The sequence below is a fragment of the Microchirus variegatus genome, assembly GCF_963457635.1.
Source record: "Microchirus variegatus genome assembly, chromosome: 2".
Lineage (NCBI taxonomy): Eukaryota > Metazoa > Chordata > Actinopteri > Pleuronectiformes > Soleidae > Microchirus > Microchirus variegatus.
The window spans coordinates 34952452-34974313 of record NC_139803.1 but is presented as its reverse complement, the minus strand read 5'-3'; the positions used below and the strand labels follow the sequence as shown (position 1 = coordinate 34974313).

Genomic DNA, 21862 nt, shown 5'->3' with positions numbered 1-21862 from the left:
CACACACACACACACACACACACACACACACACACACACACACACACACACACACACGTGATATTTATTATTATTATGCTTGCCATTAGTCACCGCAGGTTAATCACGTGTTGCACTGCCTCTCTGTGAAGCCTCTTCTACCGCTTCACTCAACTCAAAATTCTTCCACATGCCACTTTTTAGATGGTTGGGTGTCATGACTGCCCGTTAGAGCTGCAACTAACAGTTATTTTCACAAACGGTTAATCTGTCGAATTATTTTCACGATAAATTGATTAATCGTTTGGTCCATAAAATGTCAGAAAATCCCAAAAAATGTTGGTCAGTGTTTGTCAAATCTGGAAATGATGATGATGGAATGTCTTGTTTTGTCCACAAACCAAAATGATTCAGTTTTCAATGATTTCTTTGTTATATGGAGCAAAGAAAACAAGAAAATATTCACATTTAAGAAGCTAAAATAAACAGAAATGTTGTTTTAATCATGAAAACAGCTTCAAACCGATTAATCAATTATCAATAATCCATTATTAATCCATTAATTGATTAATTCTTTCAGTTCTACTGCTCGTTCAGGAAGACAGGTGTGTTTGCTTGTGACCTCCATTTTAACAACAAAACTTTTGAGAGAAGTTTGAGAGAAGGTTGAGAAGTTAATCCTGGTTCTGAGAACAACATCGACCAATGTCTTATTTTCTTTCACTGTACTCTCTGCTGGACCAAGTGTTAATGCCTTCACTATAGGCTTCTAAGCTGTATATTTTGAACTTGAATGGGTTTTCAAGGTTTATATTTGAACAAAAAGTGATATACCATAATGTGTATGGCGTTTTAATGTTCTCTTTTTCTGTGTGTTTTTCTCTGCAGGACCCAGGATATGCAACTTTTTTATTCCAGCAGCTTCAGACACCTGGGAGCCATGACGCTGGTGTCAGCTGTTGCCAAGTGTGTTCTACGCCTCTGAACCAACTGAGGCAGGAGGCCTTGCAGACGCTCCATGCTCCCGTCCTCGCCTTCAGCTCAGACATGGCAGCGCAGCCCACGAGATCCTTGTTACCGCAGCCCTCCAGATTTTCCGTGTCGTCCTCAACTGTCCATGCAAAACAACTGTCCAAAGGCCAAAGCATCGGCCATGGTGTCCTGCCCCTGGACGAGCGACACAGGGTGCCAGGTTGGTCGCAAAGCACAGCTATCTCTTCAATACCCAAGACCAGCGTCCAGGTGACGGTGGCAGGAGGGCAGCTCACCGGGTCCCTGAATTCTGTCACCATCCAGGCACAGCAGTACCTCGAGGGCATGTGGAGCATCTCCAGGGTCAACAACTTTGTCCCTCAGCCAAAACCGGTAAGTCTTTCATGTGTCTATTTTTAGTTGCATGTGTATTACATTTGTAGAAATAATAATCACACGTTGATTAAATTCTCAACTGCTTATGCTCCAAATTCAGTCACATATGTCAGATGTGATATTGCTTTTCAGTGAAGACTGTAAAGTGTTTGCAGGAATAGGCGAGGACTTCAATTGCACTCCTCTCACACCTATGCTATTTTAGATCAATCTAATCAGACGAAAGGACTCTGCTCCAACTCTTCAAACCATCTCCAAACATCCTTCAGGGGCTTTGAAATTTTATTCAGGAAATCAAAGACTATATTTTTTAGGTTCATAAATCATACTCCCAAATATATATCAATTTTTATTCATTCAAAATATATGCATATGATAAAAGACTGTAGAATCCATCCAATTATTCTCTCTGACCACGCTGGAATTCAGATAACATTTTTGGTTGAACAAGGACAATTTAATAAATTGAGGGGTTGGATATCTCTTTGCTTTGCAAATATAATAAAAGGCAAATATGGATTGGAAATCATATAGAAATGGAATAAGGATCCTCTCAAAGATTCCAGTACCACCTGCTAAGCTGCAAAGGCTACTTTAAGAGGATTAGTTATTTCAGATGAATAATTAAAAGGACAAAGAGAAGAATTTGAGAGAGGACTGGAAATATGTGAAGTGCTCAGTGACCTCGTTCAGACCTGGTATTACCATTCGTCCTCAGTGACCCAGATCAAGGCCAGATCATGCTAAGTTCAGGTCTGAACTGTCCCAGTGTGTCCTGAATGTGTCCTCAGATCCGATCACAGAAAGTGCCACATTCCTGAGTGTCATGAATTCGTGCTCGGGATGGATTAGAGACTCAGTTGACAACTGTAATTAGCTACGTAATATTAACCGTTTCTTTCAGCGTAAGGAGAGCTGTGAGTCACTCAAGCTCCTCTTGTCTCTTTTCCTTTCCCTGTCTGTCAGTCATGTACACACAGATACACAACAGACAGACAGTGGACACATCTGTGCAATCAGGCACAATAAAAACACAACATTTTTTTTGTGTGAAAACAGACATGACATCAGTGTGTTTCTTAATAAAGGGCAAGGGCAATCAGACGCAATTTTAATGCCAGGTGTGAACAGTTCTACTTAATATGAACCTTCCCTGATTGGACCACTGAGGACCGTACAATTGGAGATATTTGACTGTAGGAAAAGAACAATTGGTTCACCACAAATGTTACATTTTTAGCCCTTTAGAAAAAACGAAGCCCTGCAGAGAGTTTGTGAGTCAAAACTCTGCAGGAGTGCTGCTGACCCCTCATTCCTCAGTAGTCAAGGAGCCTGAGTGATTTGAGGTCAGAGGTCATCGCAACACTAATCTGGTGACCTCCTCCTCAAGGGCATTTCAAATGACCACCCCACAGCACCACCATAACTCTTCTCTCATGTTGGATAAGCATTAGTGTGTGCTTTGTTTGATGTCGAAGAGACTTGGAGAGGTCCTAAAGTTTTGCCCTTGGTGTCACATGAGCTAATGGTTAGTCATGCTGTACTTTATTTATGACTTTGGGCAGTTTAATTTCACGTTTATGCAGTGCAACAGTAAATGTTTGACAGTCATTTGTGACAATAATTCAATTCAAACAGAATTTATTGCGATCATTTTCTTCAATATCATGATTTGTGCAAGCACATTTATGAAACATAATTGCTGTGAATGTTTTGTCCCAGATTTGTGAAATAGCAGGTGTTTGCGCATTCTATCGTTGTAATTATTGATAATGAATGATTTTATGCATTTTTTGTACAGAAAAATTTTGGAAAACCAATGCAATCTCGTTAAAAAGCCTATATAATTCATGGCAACATATTAAAAACAATGTTGTGCCAAACTTAGATCTTTATAAGGGTGGGGAAGCACAAGTGAGGTGCAAACAGGATGTGTATAGATCAAAGACAGGAAGTGACTCATAACAAAGGGGAATTAAAAAAAATACACATGCTGTTAATAATGAAACATGGCCAAGTGACAAGCCAATAAAAAAATGACCAAATCTGTTTGAATTTCCCCTAAAATACAAAACTCCTTAACTCCTTTAATGTCTTCCTTCAACCCTGTCTCGATCTCTTTCTGCAGTGATGTGAACATCTGGTTTCAGACCTGCCTGACAGTCTGCTGTGACATTACAGACCAGGCAGAGACTAAACACCCTGAGCTAACATCACCCAGTCCTTGCCCTGTAATATTTTCCATCCGATGCATTAGCTGCACATTTTGTCACTGCTGTTCGAACAGTGTTGATCCCCACAGTCTGCTGTGTTTCGTCCGTCCTTTCTGCATGGAAATTGAAGACAGATTTTTACTCCTCCCTTTAATGTCAACAACTGCCTGTAGAGATGGTTTATGGGAGGCCATCAAAAGCTTTTAACTGCGTGTACGCAATCTAGGGCAAATCAAACAGCCTGGCACAGAAGGGAGCGGCTGACTTGTGTTCTCCATCTATGTGTCGAAAAGCAATTAGTGGTCCTTGGAGCTGGGATGAGTTGCTCAATGGCACACAGCTGAGGCGAGGGCCCTCCTTGGCCAGTGAGAAACGTCCCTTCAGGACACGGACCTACAAACACAGTAGACGGCCTTTATTTTCTCAGGCTTATGTCTTTCATTAAAACCATATCACTGAAAATGACAAAAGCCAAGCCCAGCTCGTGAGGACGGGGAGTTGCTCTGTGCCAAAAGGCACACGTTTTAATTCATGTATCCCTCATGGTTTCTTTGTGAGGGAAAGCATGCAGTGTTGTTCAGATAGATAAGCTTTGAACTCTATGTGTAAACTAGAAATTCGTCAGAGTGTGTCAACCAGGCAGCCTGCAGCGCTCCCACACACACAGCCCATTGTATATAGGGCACCTTGAATCTACCATTTGGGAAAAGGCTCTGGGTAACATCTGGAATGAAGTTTGTGGTCACTGGAATTGAAAATCCCTCGTGGTAATTGGCCAACACTATTTAACAAAAGTCTCAGAAACCTGATGGGGGAAGTCCAGCTTTTATAAACTGCTGTTTTTTTTTCTCACTAATGAAGGCCTTGAAGCAGTTAGAAATTCAGAAAAAAACATGTTCTAGTCAGTGTCCTTCTACTATTCAAAACATAAAATTGATCCACCCAAATTTGTAGCTTTTGCTCCATGAAGTCCCCAACTGCACGGCCATTAATCTACAAAGACCAAGTGCTGTTAACACATGAGAGTTTCCGTTATTGGCCAGCTCTTTTCAGGCTACTGTGCTCTGCTCCTTTTGCCACCAAAGGGAAGCCCAGCAGATGATTTTGGCTGCCGGTGCTTTGATGCAGCTGGTCTTGTGTGTGTGGCTGCCTGCCACACAATGTGACGATGATAAGAGAATAAAAACAGTGCAGGAAGGAAGGGGAAGGACAATGCTCGCTCATGCCAAATTGGGAAACAATTAAGAAAAAGTGTAATTATGTCTTACATTTGCTGACTTTCTGTCAAGAGAGCTTAACACGAACATTCATCACGTTAGATTTGAGTACAATTTGAAGTCTCTCCTCACCTCACTTGGTTTCTGTTGGTTACAGAGGCCAGTCAAGCCTGACAGGCAGATTAACACGGGGCCTATTTCACCTCAGCAGTAATCGACTGTTGACCGCTGGGATCAAAGGTCACAGGGGAATCCTGGAGGGGGTGGGGTTAAGGGGGGTCAACTGATAAGACGGTCGCCCACTCTGTTCTCTTCAGACTTCACAGGAACAGGAATAACTATCCCAATCTCTTTTTCTCTCCTTCCACTTTTTCCTCTTATGTTCAGATCTCTCTTTATGGTGGTGAACCAAGACGAAGGGATCAGGGAGTACTGGGGTTAAAGGATGGATGGCAAGCTCATTACTGGCTCTCAGTGCAAATGGCTGAGCACACATGGCTCCACTGACACGGCCTAATTACCTGACCGGGGGATAGATTGTACTTTTCAGCCAGAATCAGGGCCAGTGCAGGTCCAAGGCTGCAGAGAGCAGCTTGGCTAAGGGGCTTGAATCCCCTGTCTTAATAGCAAGGGAATACACTTTGATAGGCACTGTGATGAGCTCAAGTGTGTATGTGTGAGAGTTTGTAGTTGAACCATTCTGAGAATAAAAAGCAGCCCCACCTGTGACTAGCTGTCCCTCTATCCACCAGAAAATCTGCTGCCACTCCAATTTAAAACACTACACGGGCTCAGTGACACATCTGATGAGTGGTATACGTCAACTTTCTGTACAACAGTGTGTCAGAGTGTAATGGCTCCACTTTCCTGGTATGCGTGAGTTTCCAAACCTGTCACCCACACCTGCATGGTGTGAGGCTTTCTGCTCTGGCGGCTGCGTGAAGATCTGTACTTGGCTGATTTCATTTTGCCGCAGCGTTCTTCTAAAGTCATAACTTCACACAAACACACACACATGGCCTGACATCTGACTTAGCCTCCATGATGAAGTCTCGGGAGAGCAAAACCAGACCTGTGAAACAAGAATGTCGATTCTTGACTCTGATAACAAGCTCAAAAGGGTAAAAAAAAAAATGGAATTCATGACATGCACTCACACTGGCCTGTTTGACAAAAGGTCAGTGAAGCCTTTCTGGGGAAAAAACTTCAATTAAAGTGCCCGAAAATTGAACATAGCAACACACTGGTAGTGCAAGTAAAGCTAACAGTGCAATGCAGCATGCTGCAGAGCTGTAGCCTAGCCTCTCATATGAATGTCAGAATGTAAGTGTGCCCTCACATCCTGATATATAGCATTCGCATGACAGGCTTGGCGTATAAATAGTCCAGCTGTCAGCCTGTGTGGACAAATGGCAGATAGTAGAGGATGGTAATATGGTAAAGGATGTTATTTTAGTTACCATACATGAACACTGAGGTGGTAAATATGCAGAAGACCCAAACTGCCTTTTTTAATGCAAATAATACACAAGTCAAATGGAAGTGAGTGTGCAATCCAAGAATGTTGCTGATTTTACACTGTTTCAGTGTTATGAATGTTTTTTTAGAAAAACCTCCTCTGACCTTTATTTATTTATGAAGCCGAGAACCCACAGTGCTGGTTCTTGTCAGCTGCTATTGATCACTGTCCTGCAGGATAAACCAGCGGCTCCGGTGGGGATTAACCTTTTGTCGATGCGGTGACTCCAGCTAAAGTGTAGTCTCGGAGTTGGCTTTTTGGCTCGGATAATTAGTGTTCTGCACTGGGCCGTGCTGGACTATAAACAATCGGTAATGCACTGCAGCCTCCTTGGCTCCACCTCAGCTCGGATACTCAATGTCCAGCAAGCTCATCGGGAACAGAGAGTTTAATATAGTGTGTGATTGTCCTCTGTTTTTCTGGACGATGCATTGTCAAACACCTGCATTTAAGATGACAATAGCCAGAATTAGAAGTGGTTTACCCAGCATTGCTTTGACATTTTAATTACCGAGCTTCCAGATCAGGGTGTACCCATACAACAGATACCTCGTAAACATTTGAGCTATGCAACAAATCTCTTTCATATGATTGTTGTTCTCCCTTTGCTCGTGTGATAGTTAGATATCGTGACTCAACGTGCAGGATGACACACATTCCTTATGAGTAAACGGCCAAATTAGCCATGGAGGTATATGTATAATCGGGAGCAGAATGAAGTAAATGGCTACGGATTTAATTACTAATTAAATGTGGGTTATCACTTAATTACAGTAGGCCATAACCAGATCAAGCTCAAGAGTGTTGCCAGAATCAATAAATGGTGCGGCAATCCTCACTGTTCTGCGGGGAGCTCTCTGCTGTGGATATTGCTGACTCCCACTAACAGGAGCTGGCTGCAGCAGCTGCCCGTCCATCTGTGGCAGTGGGGAAGTAAATGGAGTGGAAGGAAGGTTGGGTTCGGAGTGATAAAACCTGTAAGTGTTGGCTGCGGTCTTATCTCTGTATCTTGTGTGTCAACAGGCCCAGGGCTTGATGGGGGATGCAGACAGGCTCATCACAGCCCCATTCACCACCATGACCACCAGGACCAGCATGAGCAGCAGCACCCTGACGCCCTGCCGACTGGGGAGCTCCATCCAAGCGGGACTCCCAGTACCCGTCACCTGTACCTCCACCTCCCCCACTCCTTCCTCATCTGCAGCAGCCTCCTTTTTCATTAGGTAATCCTGTCAAGTCACACCACACCACATCGCCAAAGTTCACAAAGATGAAGTTGAGCTGTTAAATGAAGTGTTTGTGTGCATACACACACCTGCATGCTTTCCCTGCAGATACCTGGAGAGGAGATATGTACAGACACGCCTTCAAATGTCTGCTCAAGGTTCACGGTGTTCACATCCATGTGGGGGCACTTACTCCATGGAGGTGTTCTTACCATGGTTGAATTATAGCATGCCTTGGGATACGCATTATTGTCATAGGACTAAATGAGCCTTTAGTTGCAGGCACCAGTGCCCATGAACGGAAAATGGAAGTACATAAGACAATATGATGAATGAGTATTTCATGTTCGGTTATTTTGTCCTTATTTTGCTTCTTTAACTTCAAACGCCAGCCTCCAACAGCTGCGGAGTTGCTGCTCCTGCAGCTGCAGTGTAGGTGAAAACCATTTTGTCCTGGTGTTTCTAAGGATGAGGGAGGCTTTTTCCAGCACTGCTTGGTGTTGTTGTTGTTGCCCTGGAGAATACTTCAGCCTCTCCAGGCTGGTGCAATGAGCTATATTGTCATTGATAGATTCCCTGGCAGGTCGGACACTGCATACATTCCCTGTCTCTGCTCTCCAAGGAGTGCTATGCCATAATGAATGTTGGCGAAAGCGGAGATGACTGAGAATGATGCATGGGGCCATTGAATCTCTGCACCGCAGGAGGTGAAAGAACTTGTGGAGTGTGACAGGCAACCCATGGTGGATCAGTGTGGAGCTTAGGGTTTTTTTCCCCCTCCAAGCACCCCCAAATGGAGTTGGTCTTGCCAGCTTTTCACAAGGTCAGAATGTACGAGTGGGACGTCTCCTTTGGCTTCGGGGACATTTCACTAAGTATGCAGCATCCTGTGCATCGTGCTTCCTGCCGCAAGAGCAGTAGTCTGCTAGACAGGGTTTAGTCCTGACTCTGATTTATTAATTCTCTTGTTTTCTTTGGACCTGAGCTTGAAACGAAAAGAGCCACGTCTGGCCAGTCAGTGTGGGCTGATCCAGGGGAAAAACAGGGGAGGTGGCCTTGTTTTTTCCTTTGAACCGGGCCTGGTGGGGTTAGAGTGGGTGTACATGGAAGTACAATAAAGTGGTCCACCTTTAATTTCATCCCAAAGATGTTTCGCAGCCAAGAATGTGGTGTTTTGCTTGGCCCAGAGAAACAGCAGAAACAGAATATGGTGGATGGATGGTGGACGATTCGTTTAAAGACACACCCAACAGGAACATCATGAGGCCCATCATAATTATCATCATCCTCATCCTTGGGTTGTTGTTTTGTTTGTTTCATCATTTTGTGTCTCACTGCCGCTGATTGAAATATAATCCCCGCACAAATCAAAAAGAACCGAATCAATCAACAAATGTGGTTGTTTTCTTTCTGCTCCAGTTGAAAAGAGGAAATGATGAAATTAGTGCCCTTCATGTCTGATACTTGATTGAAAACTCTTATCTGATTAGTATTCCTTTTTGTTCTCAAAAGATACAATTAGCGGGATGCATGTATGAATCCTAAGAGCCCAGGATGTAGGAGCAGAATAACCAAATAGCAGTTTCTACCCCAGTGGAGTGGAGGAGGCCCCTTAGACACTTGTCTGACATTAACTTACACTGTTCCACTCTGAGATGAAATTTTAATTAGAATGCAATTAGCTTGAGTCGAGCTGCTCTTGCTAGTTTGCTGCTGCTGAGAGCTAAGAATAGTGCCTTTAACAAAAGCGCTGTTAAATTTTTCATTGGAAAAATAAGTCAACCATTCAACCGGTGAGAAAGGCATTCAATTTTGTTCCATTTAAGATGTGTAGCGAGTTGAAAAGTAACCTTTATACAAATGTCAATTTGATTACAAACTCTCTAAACTAATAATTATCCATTGAAAAGTTTTTAATGATTTTTAAATCACTATTTCACCCTCAGATTTGAGCATTAATACAATACATTATTAATGTCTGTATGGTTTAAAAGAGCCAGTCTTTGGCAGCTCGAGGTCAGGTTTCAGATGTTCAGATTCTTCTCTCACCCCTCCATCGTCACTTGTGTCAAAGAGACAAGTAAAAATGCAAAAGATCCACTAAAAAACCCACTAACAAAACATAACAATAAAGATAATTTCACTATAGCACCATTGTTTTCCAAGAAGGAACATGGATCTGCTAGTGAATGATAGTTTTGATAGTTTTTATACATGTATTATATTTATCATAAATCCTAAACACTGATCCTTGACAACAGTTTGACATTTGTAACTTGAAAATGTAAAACATGATGTTCATGTAATTTGTGTGAACTAATAATTAAAAGCAGCAAATTATTCATTTGAAGGTGATAATTATTAATTTAAGGAAACAAATTATGTTTTACTAAGCAAATTAATATTTGGTTTTCATGAATATCAGAATTGTTAATGTCGATAGCTGGTAGGCTGTGCGCATTAATGTTCAAATTGCTTTTCATCTCTGTGTCGTTGCCTGTGGGAACATTTTTCCCTTGATTATCTTGGAAAACGTGAATTTCTTGTGTGATGTTCTTTGAAAATAGAGAATATCTTCTCTTTTTTTCTCTTGTCTCTGGCTTCCTGTCTGTGGTAATTGTGGGAGGAAGGCTGGAACAAAGATGACCCTGGGGTCAATAATGACTCATTGATAATTAGAGTGACTATACAGTCACAAGGAGACAGGAAGAGTCAAGGGTCAAAGACTGGATGTGTGTGTGTGTGTGTGTGTGTGCGCAGGTCATTAAGTGTGTATGTGTACACCAGTGTATTACTGTGGGTGGGGCTAATGACTTTAGAGCCATGTGTTCAGCTGACTGGCACGTTAAGCACTGATTGCCTTGTGACCGAGCATATGATTAGTGTATTGACAGAGCGTTGTGTAATGAAACCAGACGAAGATCACAGCAGGGGCTGGACGCTGTGGCTAACTGCGGATCCCTCTGCCCATCTTTCTGTTCCATTAACACCTGCTGATTGTGATGGTGTGTTTATTACCGACTGGTACTGTAGGATTTCTCAGTGCAGGCAGCTGAGAGGAGTCGACTGCTCACTTTGCAGTCTGTTTTCTCAGTGTGAGCATTTCTAGAGCTGCAACTGACGATTATTTTTGTAATCGATTAATCGCTAGTGTCAGAAAGCGTTAAAAATGTTGATCGGTGTTTGTCAAACCTGGAGATGATGATCTTGCAGAATGTCTTCAAACCGATTAATCGATTATCAAAGTAGTTGATGATTAATTCAGTAATCGATAAATTGTTTCAGCTCTACCCATTTCTGCACCGAAGCATAAGACATTTTCTATGGTTGGTCCCTGATCTGTGGTTGTTTAGAGTAGAGCGATTCCATTTGTTGCTTTGCAGACTCACAGAAGGTTGCTCGACAGGCAGTGAATACTGTACATGTGCTCAGACGACCGTGGAGACACGAGAAGTTAGTCGAAGAAGATTCTGGCACATTATGAACTTCAGAGGTGGCACACAGGCTGGCAGACAGTCTGTTGCAGGGGGCCAGGATGGACAGCTGTTTGCTGGAATGCGGGCCCTGAAGGAGCATTAGGAGGAAGTGGTTTTATGGTCATTCATCGTCCGCCCCTGCAGCTGCTGCCCAGGTGAGTGTAATGACTGTGATTGTGCGAAAGGAATCCTCCTGTAATTGTGGAAACAGGGCCCATTCAGCCCAGGTCCTCCTGCAAAAGTCCCTGCCTTTGTGTCAGCAACACTCACTCTGCCCTTTTTTACCCCCTCAGGCTGCACTGAGTTACCATAGAAACAAGTCATTAGCTTGTGGAAATTAAATGTGACTGATTTTTCTTTAAAATGTGGTGACTGGAAAACAGGATGTTGGAAAAAATAAACTCTCTCTGGTCCACTGGACTATAATTTAGTCAAAGGCACAAACAAGAATAAGAAAAACAATAATGAGTTGACTGTGTTGCAAAGTGGATGCACCGCAGGATCACACGCAGCTGTGAATTACATGTTGCTCGCTGGAGTCTATTGTCAAAACGTGTGTACAGAATTGTGTGATTTGTTATGAAGTTTCCATGAGGAACTAATTCCATCATGTTTGTTTGCATGGGGGAAGCACTGATGTGTTCTTTCATGATGGGGTGGTCCATGAAGAGAGAGACAGTGCTGTGTTTGGTTGACTGCGCTGTGATTGACAGAAGAGATTCCTTGCCACTGGCAAATAGGCAGGGCAGATTATGTGGAGCAGTGGGGTCGACCGAGTCTGGCCCACATGGCAGGGGGATGAAGATACAGAGAAGGGACATTTGCTGCCTGGGTCGAATGTGCTTGTAAATGTTTGCGTGTTTGTGCTGATGTTCACTTCTGACAGCGTCAGGAGCAGGAGGTCTGTGCCTGTGGAGAACAATATTGGATTCACTGCCATGGGAGTCAGGTAATGCACATCTGATATTTGAGCTGTGGTTTCCTCTCTATCTTAACTTCTGTCACTCTCTTTTTTTTCCCCCACTCTGTGGAATGTGCAGTTTTGCTTAGTCGGAGTTGGGCCGTCTGCTCCCCTGGAGGTGAGAGGGTAATGGTTTTGTTGTGAAGCCTCAGTGAGATGGATTCCTCCACCAAGAGTCTGAGGAGAATGTGTAGCACGGCACAAATTCTGCCTTCATTTTGAGGAAACAACCAAAGGGGAGCTGCAATGTCAATGCCGCCGCTATCTCCAAAGCCTGACAAGTCAAAGTGGTTCATATCAATCTGTTGAATCCCGGCAACAAATGCTCAGGGCAGCAACTGGCTCATCAGAAGCATTGAGTGGGTGGTAGTCAGGATGGTTGAGCTGCTCTGTGGTATTTTGTCTTTGTTTACTGTTGGATTAAACACCAGCTGGTATTTCGCTGCCATAATCAGACCGATGGGACTAATGGCTGCCTCTGTGCAGTGGTCGAACTCAGCGGCAGCAGCTGAGGCCAATGCAGTCTGTAGATAAGCCCAGGTGTGAATCTATGCAAGGCACCGTCAAGGCGGGGAGATGTTGATGGAGATCTGGCCTGTCCTTGCAGCCTCAGGGATCCATAGCTAGATAGATGCATTCCACTACTCTCCTGTACCTTTGCATCCACCCTTAAACGGCAATAGGCTGCCTTTCTGTTAGTTTTTGCTGTTTCAGAAATTGGCAGCAATGCTTAGACAGCATGCTTCTAATATGCATGGAAAACTTCTTTTTATATGTGTTCAGCAGAATTTGCTGCAAAGCAGGATGCACTTATCTCACTGTGGTGTATTTTGTCTCTTTCTGGGTGTTGTGCCCACAGTACCACCAGGGTGACAGGCACTGTTGATCTTAGAGTAACTTGAGCCTGTCATAATGAATGACAAACAGCTCCAGTGACAAGGAAAAGACAAGTAGGGAGGGGGTTGACACTTCCTACATAATGTATAACCCATTCTCCTTCCCCCCCCCCCCATTCCCCCAAATTAATCCCTGAGTCAGGAAGTCTGTCTGGCCCACTCACGTAGCCTACAGGGGGGCAGTGGAGAGTCGTCTGACAAACAAAGAGCTAAAGTGCTGACTCAAGCGCGTGTGCTCACCCTGGGTCCGCGTTTGTTAAGCCCTGAGGGGAGAGGGGAAGGCTAGACTTCCCAGTCCTGACATATTCCTTTCACGCATGGAGAAATGAGAGGACGTGGATCACAGACCTCTCTCCTGTAGACTTGTTCCCTCACACAGTGCAGCCTTTTTTCCTTTCACTGTGCTGGCAGGAATGATCAGAAGAGCCAGTCTTGAGTCGTACAGTCGTACTGTTGCATGTGGGCAGGAGAGGTTATAGCCTCAGCATCAATCCGTTTCTAACTCTGTTTGGCTGCCCACGTTGAGCATTCCCCATTCAGCAGTATAACAACTCCGAGTTCCCCACAGGGCTCCGTGATCAGTGCATTAATGTTTAGATATCATTCCAGAATCCGCAGATCCTCTAACCCCTAGCCTGTTGAATGGAATGGATGTTATACATCATGCCTGTGGGGGCCAAGGGATGCTATCTAAACCTCTTTAGTGCCCTTCATTGAAAGTCATGCAAATGGACTCCATTATCTTTATCATTACGACCACAGTGACTTCTGCTCTGTGGCTGTGACACAGTACTGTGCGTGGTTGTGGTGGAATAAGAGTGAAGTGCAATAGCTGGTGGCAGGGAATATGTGCGGAGGAATTTTATAGGCTATTGTGCGTGCACATGTAGAATAGAGCCTGTGGCCTCTGCTCCCATGAGCTTTTATATCTAACAATTCAGGGAAACAAAGGTGGCTCCTGCTGCTCCTCAGCCATGGCCCTGTGTTCAACATGAATAACTAATAGCTGCCTAATCAGTGCTAGAAGGTTGATTTCCCCAAACAATATTGCTGTACTTTTTGTTTTATTTTTTTCAGTCTTAGAAACACTCACAACGATCATATTCCGGCTTCTGTTTACGAGTGCAGAGGGCCAGGCTTTGTGCAAATTGAGTTCTGATTACCACTGAGGATAAAGCCTTTGTCAGGGCAGGTGGTTAAATGTGCAGCTCATCACCCATAGCCCCCGATAGCTTATCACACATTTTTTTTAGCAGTTATAAGATTGATGAAACAGGAAGTGTTGCCTGTTTGTGCATTAGCAATTTTCTGTAGAGCTGCAACTAACTATGATTTTTGTAATCGATTAATCTGTCTGTGAATCGTTTTGTCCATAAAATGTCAAAGGACGCTGATCAGTGTTTGTCAAACCTGGAAATGACAATGTTCTTGAATGTCTTTATTTTCTCTACAAACCAAAAATTATTCAGTTTTAATGATTTCTTTGTTATGTGGAGCAAGGAAACAAGAAACAAGAACATATTTACATTTAAGAAGCTATAACAGTCAGAAATCTTGTTTTGATAATGAAAAAAAGCTTCAAACCGATTCATCGATTATCAAAATAGTTGACGATTAATTTAGTAAACGATTAATAATCGATTTATGTTTCAGCTCTAATTTGTGTATTTGTGTATCATGTGTGGACTGATGAGGAAACCACAAACCTTCCTAGACAAATTAACAGCAATAATACATTGAAACAGCAACAAAACATAACCACATATCAACAGCTATTGATGCTCCTTAATTGTATCTAAGTGGAGTGTTAGGAAAGATTAAGAGAGTTTATGTGCAGGATATTATGCCCTTGACTTCTTCTTGTCCAACTCTATATGAAACAAGCCAGCGGCTTGGACAGGACACGTGGAAATCTGCTGTACCAGACTAAAAGGAGGATTTATCCTCTCTGTGTTTCTGCTTCCCGCATGCACATTATTCTGAATAGAGCGGATTATAGTCTGTAATCGGTTCACGACCCAGCACGTGAAAGCCAGCTGCAGTGTGCTAAAAAATCCCATTATCCCCATACGCTTTATGTGGCCTTGCGAGTGTTGCAGTGTGTGTTTCTGCGGTTGACTTTGTTTGTGTGTGATACAGGATAAACTGCTTAGCTCGAATAATGCCCGTTATAGTTGCTAACATCTTAGTGGCTTTTCAGGCTCATATTTCCCCATTAGTTTGGATCAGTATATGCTTTCTGTATACTGTACACATCCACAATGCTTTTATTGATTTGCCTGATCTAATTGATCACTACTACATCTGCGCTCATGACCACCTCATTGAGGGTACAGCTCATTTGGACCCCGTGTAGTTTTTGTCAGGTTGCCTATTTACTCAAATATAGATGAAAGATTATGAAACACGTGTTGGAACTCCCCTCCCCCTCGGTTCTGTCTCTGTGGATGGCCGACTGATTAATCACACCCAAATGTTCTCACCAGCCTGCGGGGCCTGCATGTTGTGATAGCCTCTGTGTGAAGAAGTGCAAATAAATAATCGCTAGGTGTCTTAACATGGCAGCAAATGATTAATGAAGGATAGAAGTGAAGCAGAAGTATGTTGGCTTTCTTCCCCGTGTCTCGCCCACACTCTGAAGTTAGTCTTCTCATCGGGTGTTATGTGTTGATCTAAACCGACATTATATCTGATCAAGGAGGCGTCCTGTGTTAATAATGGCCCCTGTTTGCCTCTTGTGTATCTCATAATCTGCCTCCACTGTGTGCTGAATCAATTTAGGAGACAGGAAATGTCACTCAGCTGGCAATGAGTTGATGTTTAATGCCCAGACTTCTTCTCCGTCTGCCGTGAGCAGAGCAGCCTGGGTGAGGTCTTGTGGGTGACGCGGAGTTCAACATGTGTATTAAAGAGTGTGAAGTTATTCCAGGTTTCTCTGCAGCCTTGGAGCAAAGCAAAGCAGAATATACCTCGAGCAGTGTCTGAGGAGTGAAAATACACCAGATGAAAGCAGCTGTTAATCTCTGTCAGCGATGCCAGAGGTGGGGAGGCTGCAGTCCACAAGAGGAGGGAAAAACACATCTTCATTATCATCTGTCACCCATCAGCTGAAAAGCAAATTTTTCTTCCCAGAGTTTTACTTTTGCTGTCTGAACCAATTTTGATGCAATAGCTGAGCATTTCCCACTACTTGCAGTTGTTTTCTGGAAGCCTCTTGTTTACCACTTAAGGTAAATTGCTAGAGATTTTCCCCATGATTTTCATTGCAGGTATTTCTCAGCTCTTTCTTTAAATGGGACCCTTCATCTCATTTACTGACAAATAGTCCTGCAGAGGTAATGCCCTGAACTTTGTTTACCTCCACATGTCCTAATGTTGGAGCTAGTTAGGGCCACATTAGCAAGATGTGATCATGAATACTAGGAAGAACAATAAAGTCAACTGTAAGAACTATAGCCCCCAACTTTTACCCCAAATGCCCCTCCTTTTGTTTTCTTAAGCCCCTAAATTCCTTAAGCCCCTAACTTGGCAGGATTGCTTTGTGGTCTTTCACTGTGGGTACGGGGAAGTTGCTGTGACTGAGACGATGTGTGTAGGGGCGTCTGGAGCCGCAAAGCTTTATGGGTAGGGGCCCTTAAAACACAAAAACACCGGAAGGTGATTTAGCCACAAGAAGGGTTTGTCACATACTCTGTGGGTCTTTAGTGTTGCAGAAATATTCCCTCCCATGATTACGGTGGTTATCCTTAGTCGTAGGGAAGTGAGAAGTTTGTTGGCGTCAAAGACCCAATAGATAAACCTGTTTAATAGTTTCCTTGTTCAGCAAATAGAAAAATGACCACATAAGCTGCTTTTACCTCTGTTGATTAAAGCCAGGGCTTAAATCTACTGTTACGTACACTAATATGCTTTAACAAAACAGGTTTTCTTGAATATTGATGAGATTTTCTTTATTTCTTTCTTTTTTGCACTACACCAACTGTTCCATTTATTTTTGCTCGACTGGGGATTCCCATCGTTGGGAATAAAGTAACTCCAAGCTTGCTGTGACAGAGCGCCAATGATCATTTTTCCCCCCCTGTTTCTTTCTCAGGCAGAAAATGATTTACCTCCTCATGGACATTGCCTCTCTGGCTGTGAGCCAGAGCTGCTGATCGAAGAGACGGCTCAGCTGCACACCCTGCCTCTCCCTCTCTCACTGCCTCTTTCTCTTTATTTCACCTGCACCTTCTTCACACCAATTCCATCTCAGTAATCTCTATTTTTTTTATCACCATTCTTACTTGTGCATTGCTTCCCCTTTGTTCTCTTTTTGATGATCCCCTTCTATTTCAGCTCCTCCAGGAGGAGGAGGACGCCCAAATTGCTCATTTTCCACGTGAGGAGAGTCCTGAGGAGGAGTTAGTTTGCATTTACAGACAGCTGCATGTTTCTCTCTTGCTCTGACAGATGACCTGTTTGAATCTACATTTATGACACGATACAGTAACACCAGGAATATATGCTTTTCTATGATTCACACCATGTGTTACATATATGCATGGAGCTACCTAATTTCCCAGGGATTGGTACAGAGATGATGTGCGTGCCGTGCAGCCTTGGGCTGTCAGCAGTCAGCGCACAAATGATGCCCCATTTGGTATTCTGTGTCCAAGGCCAGACACCTCAGGAACAAAAGGCTTGTTGAACACCTTGTTGGAACAAAGAGCTTTTATAAAAAAGGACCTTGGTTGAATGTGTTTGGAACATGCCATGAGAGATATCGCTCAGCTAACTGGACGTTGCTTTCATCGATGTCTGTTTCGCTATGATCCGTTGATCTATTTCTGAGGAGTTATAGAAAGTGCACAAATCCCAGCCTGGAGGTGTTTTGGCCACTTCCTGTAAACTGACACCAGAGAGGAAGTATTTACCTTCAGACTATCATTAAAACAGCCAAGCAGGAGGAAGCCGACTGGCAACAAGTCGAGAGCCTCAGAGCTTTTGAGTTGATAAAATTCAGCTGACGGCCAGATAAGCCTCTTAGTTCTCACAAGGAGAAAAGGGGAAAGATCTTCTGAAATAACTGAGATTTGGGATTTTGTCGAGAGCACCAAGGGAGAATGCCTGATGCTCCAGGTGGGAACGTATTCATTTCCTTTGTGAAGTAAAAAGTGCACATTTTTGTCACGGTAAACATTTGTTGAACCACTTTCCCATAGTCAGGATGTTTTGGCCTTGGGCATTAGTTGTTTTGAGTGATTTAGAATAAAGGAAAGGAAGTGAGAAAATGGATGTTTATACCAGTGGTCTCTTGATTGCAGGGAGACTTTGGAACGGAGACAGACTCATTACCTGACTAATCCTTAGCGCCACACAGGAGGCTTGGATCATCTTCGTCATGCATTTGACAGCATGTTCCTCTGTTATAGTCCCAGTGTGGCTCAGTCAGGTAACCTGAATCTAGTTATTTCATTGGTTATTTTAAGAGCTCACCCCGTGACCCTGTCAGCTTTTAGTGTCGGGGGTAATGCATATATTTACACATGGAAGGCCATACATCTGGAGGATGCTGACACCCACAGCAAACAGTCTTCTCTGACCCAGTGAGATACAGCCACAGCAGTTGCTTCTGAGAAGAAGGGTTTTAATGGCGAGCAGGCGTTTGTCTCATACTTAATGATCAGCATCCTGACCTCAGCTAGTAAATCTTGTTTTGGGTGGGGCTTCTTGCTGCCAGTGGCTGGTTGGCAAAGTATGACATCATCGCCTCTCCTTATCTATGAATGTATGTGTTCATCACAAGGTGATGTCATGGGTGCTCAATCACCATTGAAGCTTAGCGGTGGCTGGGTCAGAACGTGCGTGTCCTGGGCACCGGTTCAGCACCGAAATGAATATTTGCTTCAATCCAGGCCTAATTTGGCAAAGAGAAAATGAAGCAGTTACGTTGCTAACTGACCATTAGCCTGGTTCTCTTCGCTTGAACTGATCTAAGTCTGTATTTCTTCCACACTTAGCTCAGTTAGAAGATTTATGTTATTCCCCCCCACACCTTTGGGGCAGAGGGTCTGTTTGATCGTGTCAAGGGCAGCCCATCAATAAGACACTGTGTACTGATTTTAACTCTGGGGAGGTTTCATATTGATTGGGTTTGGACTCAAAAAACATAGCATCACACCTGATAGATCAACACACAACTGCTTCTAAGGCATTTTTTGGCTCGAAATTGTCTCCCAAAATCCACGGCAACATCACAGTTTCATGCTCGCACGTCTCCCAATAAGAAAAAAATACCTTTACTTTCTGAGCTCAGGGTGAATTCGGAATGTCTACAGCAGCGAGCGCGTCTGACTCTTTGTGCCAATGTCATTATCACTGCATGGCGTTGAGGACGGGTGGAGACCAGAATTCCCCCATCTTCATTCAAGAGCTATGCTGCCCTGCAAATCAGCAACAGTGTGAGGTAGACCCACCAGGAGGGACAAAGCAGTCTGATATCAGACCCAGTGATCTGATCCCTGTGTGGCTACAGAGGTAAAAAACAAGAATGGAAATGTCAAAAAATAGTAAATGTGGTCAATGTGGTAATTATTCACAGGAAGTGTCTACTTAAAAAGCTGTATAGCTGGCCAAAAGAACAAAGATAAATGGTGACAAATAAGCTAATTGGTGAACCACCTAATGATCCTCTGAGGCAGAGGGGATTTATTTTCCCTCTTCTTTTGTTAAATTTTACAAAGCTTGAAAAACAAGAGCCAGTCTGATAATTGACAATCAGGGCTCACGTGAAGACCTGGAAGCAGCAGGCAAACCTCCTCTCATCCTCCCCTCACTGTCACTCCTCCATCCATAGGTGAGGTTGAATTTCAGATCTGGAAACAAAGACACCATGCAGAAAACCTTTAATTTCTAACGGTCTTTGATTTTCCATCTGTCTTGCTCTGGCTCATTTATATATATTACAGTCATTATCTGTCTCTAAGGTCTGTTCATAAGTAGACAGTGATGGAGCTGAAAGGCTATCAGGACACTTCCAACTGTGGCTGTTCCCTATTGTTATGTCGTTGTGAAATAGACCACTTGGAACCATACTGAGGGAGGCAACAGTAGGCATACGACTAATGATTGGCTGCGCCGTTAGGGTGACCAATGTCCACATTAGTATTGTCTCCCTCTCGCTGGCTATTGCCAGTCATGATTCAGATGGATTCTGTGTCAGAGAAACATGCAGTAAAGCCTCAGGAGATGGATCTCGCTCCTGAAAATAAGCTCACCTCAGGCGAATTAATTTAGACACACTGCAGAAAAGGTAAGCCTGGTGTGGCAATGAGGGAGGTAAAGGTTATGTGATATATCAAGTCTGCTTTGTTACTATACTCTGCTCTGCAGATAGATAGATAGGCAGAGGTGGCTTTTATTTTGTGCGGTGTTTTCTTTTCTTTTTTTTTTTTTAACTCCAAATTTAATTCAGCAGAGTTCAGAGAACGTTCACTGTGTCAGATGGAGAGAGGCGAAGAGAGCATGGCGAGTGTGTGTGCGCAGAATGTACTTTCATCTGGCATGTCTCACACCCTCCATGTCTGCCGATATGTTGTAGGAGGCACTCTGCAGCCAAAAACCCAAAGCCTTTCAAACAAGACTGGCTGGTCGGGGGCTGAGAGGGCTTACTGGTAAATTGGCAGTCCTGGGAATACAGGCTACTCTCACCCCAGCGTTCGCCCACTCGCATGCTTTCATTCCCCTTTTTACCCTTGACCATTGACTGACTGCACTCTGTCTCACTCGCCAGCATCAATCTGCCTTTCTGAGATGTCGTTTGTTTATTGTGCAACCTCTGCCTCACGCTCACAGTCTTTTATTTATTTTCTTTTTTTTGCCTTTTAACTCAGTCTGAGACCATCTCTCATTCAGGCGGTCCATCTTTCCGCTCTTAAGTATATCTTTCCTTATCTGTGCTTCACTCCTTGTGATTAATAACGCTGTCGTTCATCAGGATAATTACATCCTTCAACAAAGGCGTAAAACACAAATGTGCCCAAGTGTGCACTCTCACTATCCAGACAAACACAGCACAGCTCACACACACATGCACACACACTCGCCACGCTCATGCATGCATGCACTGTAGGCATACTAACTAAATCTGTTTGAAGTGTGGGACCCTAAAAGAAGAGAGGGCTCCTGTATGCATTAAGTATTCATGTGACGTGTGCTGGGGTACCAATGTGTGTGTGTGTGCATTGAGAGAGAAAGAGAATACTTGCGAATTGCGCCGCGAGCAGCCAGCAATCGAGCGCCGACACCTCGTCTGGCAGGGAAAAGGGGCTGGGCTGAGGGGAGGAAAGAAAGAGAGAGAGGGAGAGGAGGGAGTGTGTGTGTGAGGGAGGGAGGGAGAGAGAGAGAGAGAGAGAGAGAGAGAGAGAGCGAGAGAGAGTGAGAGAAACGCAGCAGGACAGCTGCCAGCATTTCACAGATAGCAGGAGAGGGACAGAGAGGCGGAACCAGAGTAGGAATTCACCTCATTCTCAGCCACCCAAGGAAAATTCTGCAGGCAAGCGAGGTGTTGCTGATTCTCTCTCTCCCTCCTACTGGCTGTGAGTCGTGGAGACTCTGCACGGGCAGGACCGGAGCATCAGGACCCGACACACCACAGTGGATTAACTGAGAGAGGCGAGGGAAATCTGTGCAAGGTTTGGATGTGGAAAAAACTGAGTTGGAGAGGAAGCTGTTGCTTGATTTTTGTGCATCTCTGAGCTGATGATGAACTTTTGCTGGTGAAGAGACATGGGCAGAGTTAGAGGTGCTCTCTGGACTACCTGAACCCCCCCTCACTGTGATCCTACTGCTTTTCCTGCAGGATACTCACCTTCTCTGCCCACCTCCACCCTAACCCCACCTGGTGCTAGTTCCATTCGGGGTTACTATGACTCCCACTCCCCCTCCTCCCTGTCCTCCCTCCACCCCTCCCACTTCTTACAAATCTCTGTGAAATCAAGTGGAACCTCAATGATTGTGATTGCGGCAA

At 43.9% G+C, this 21862-nt stretch overlaps 1 protein-coding gene across 1 annotated transcript in view; it reads left to right on the top strand.

The window, feature by feature from the left end:
- Positions 1-21862, top strand: part of kif26ab (kinesin family member 26Ab) — a gene marked incomplete at its 5' end in the record, with an annotated part of 66450 nt that overhangs the window by 27804 nt on the left and 16784 nt on the right. Inside the window, 2 exons of the mRNA XM_083910597.1 lie at positions 868-1344; positions 7320-7519. Of these exons, the coding sequence (XP_083766723.1) occupies positions 868-1344; positions 7320-7519 (677 nt within the window). The remainder of the gene's footprint in view (positions 1-867; positions 1345-7319; positions 7520-21862) is intronic.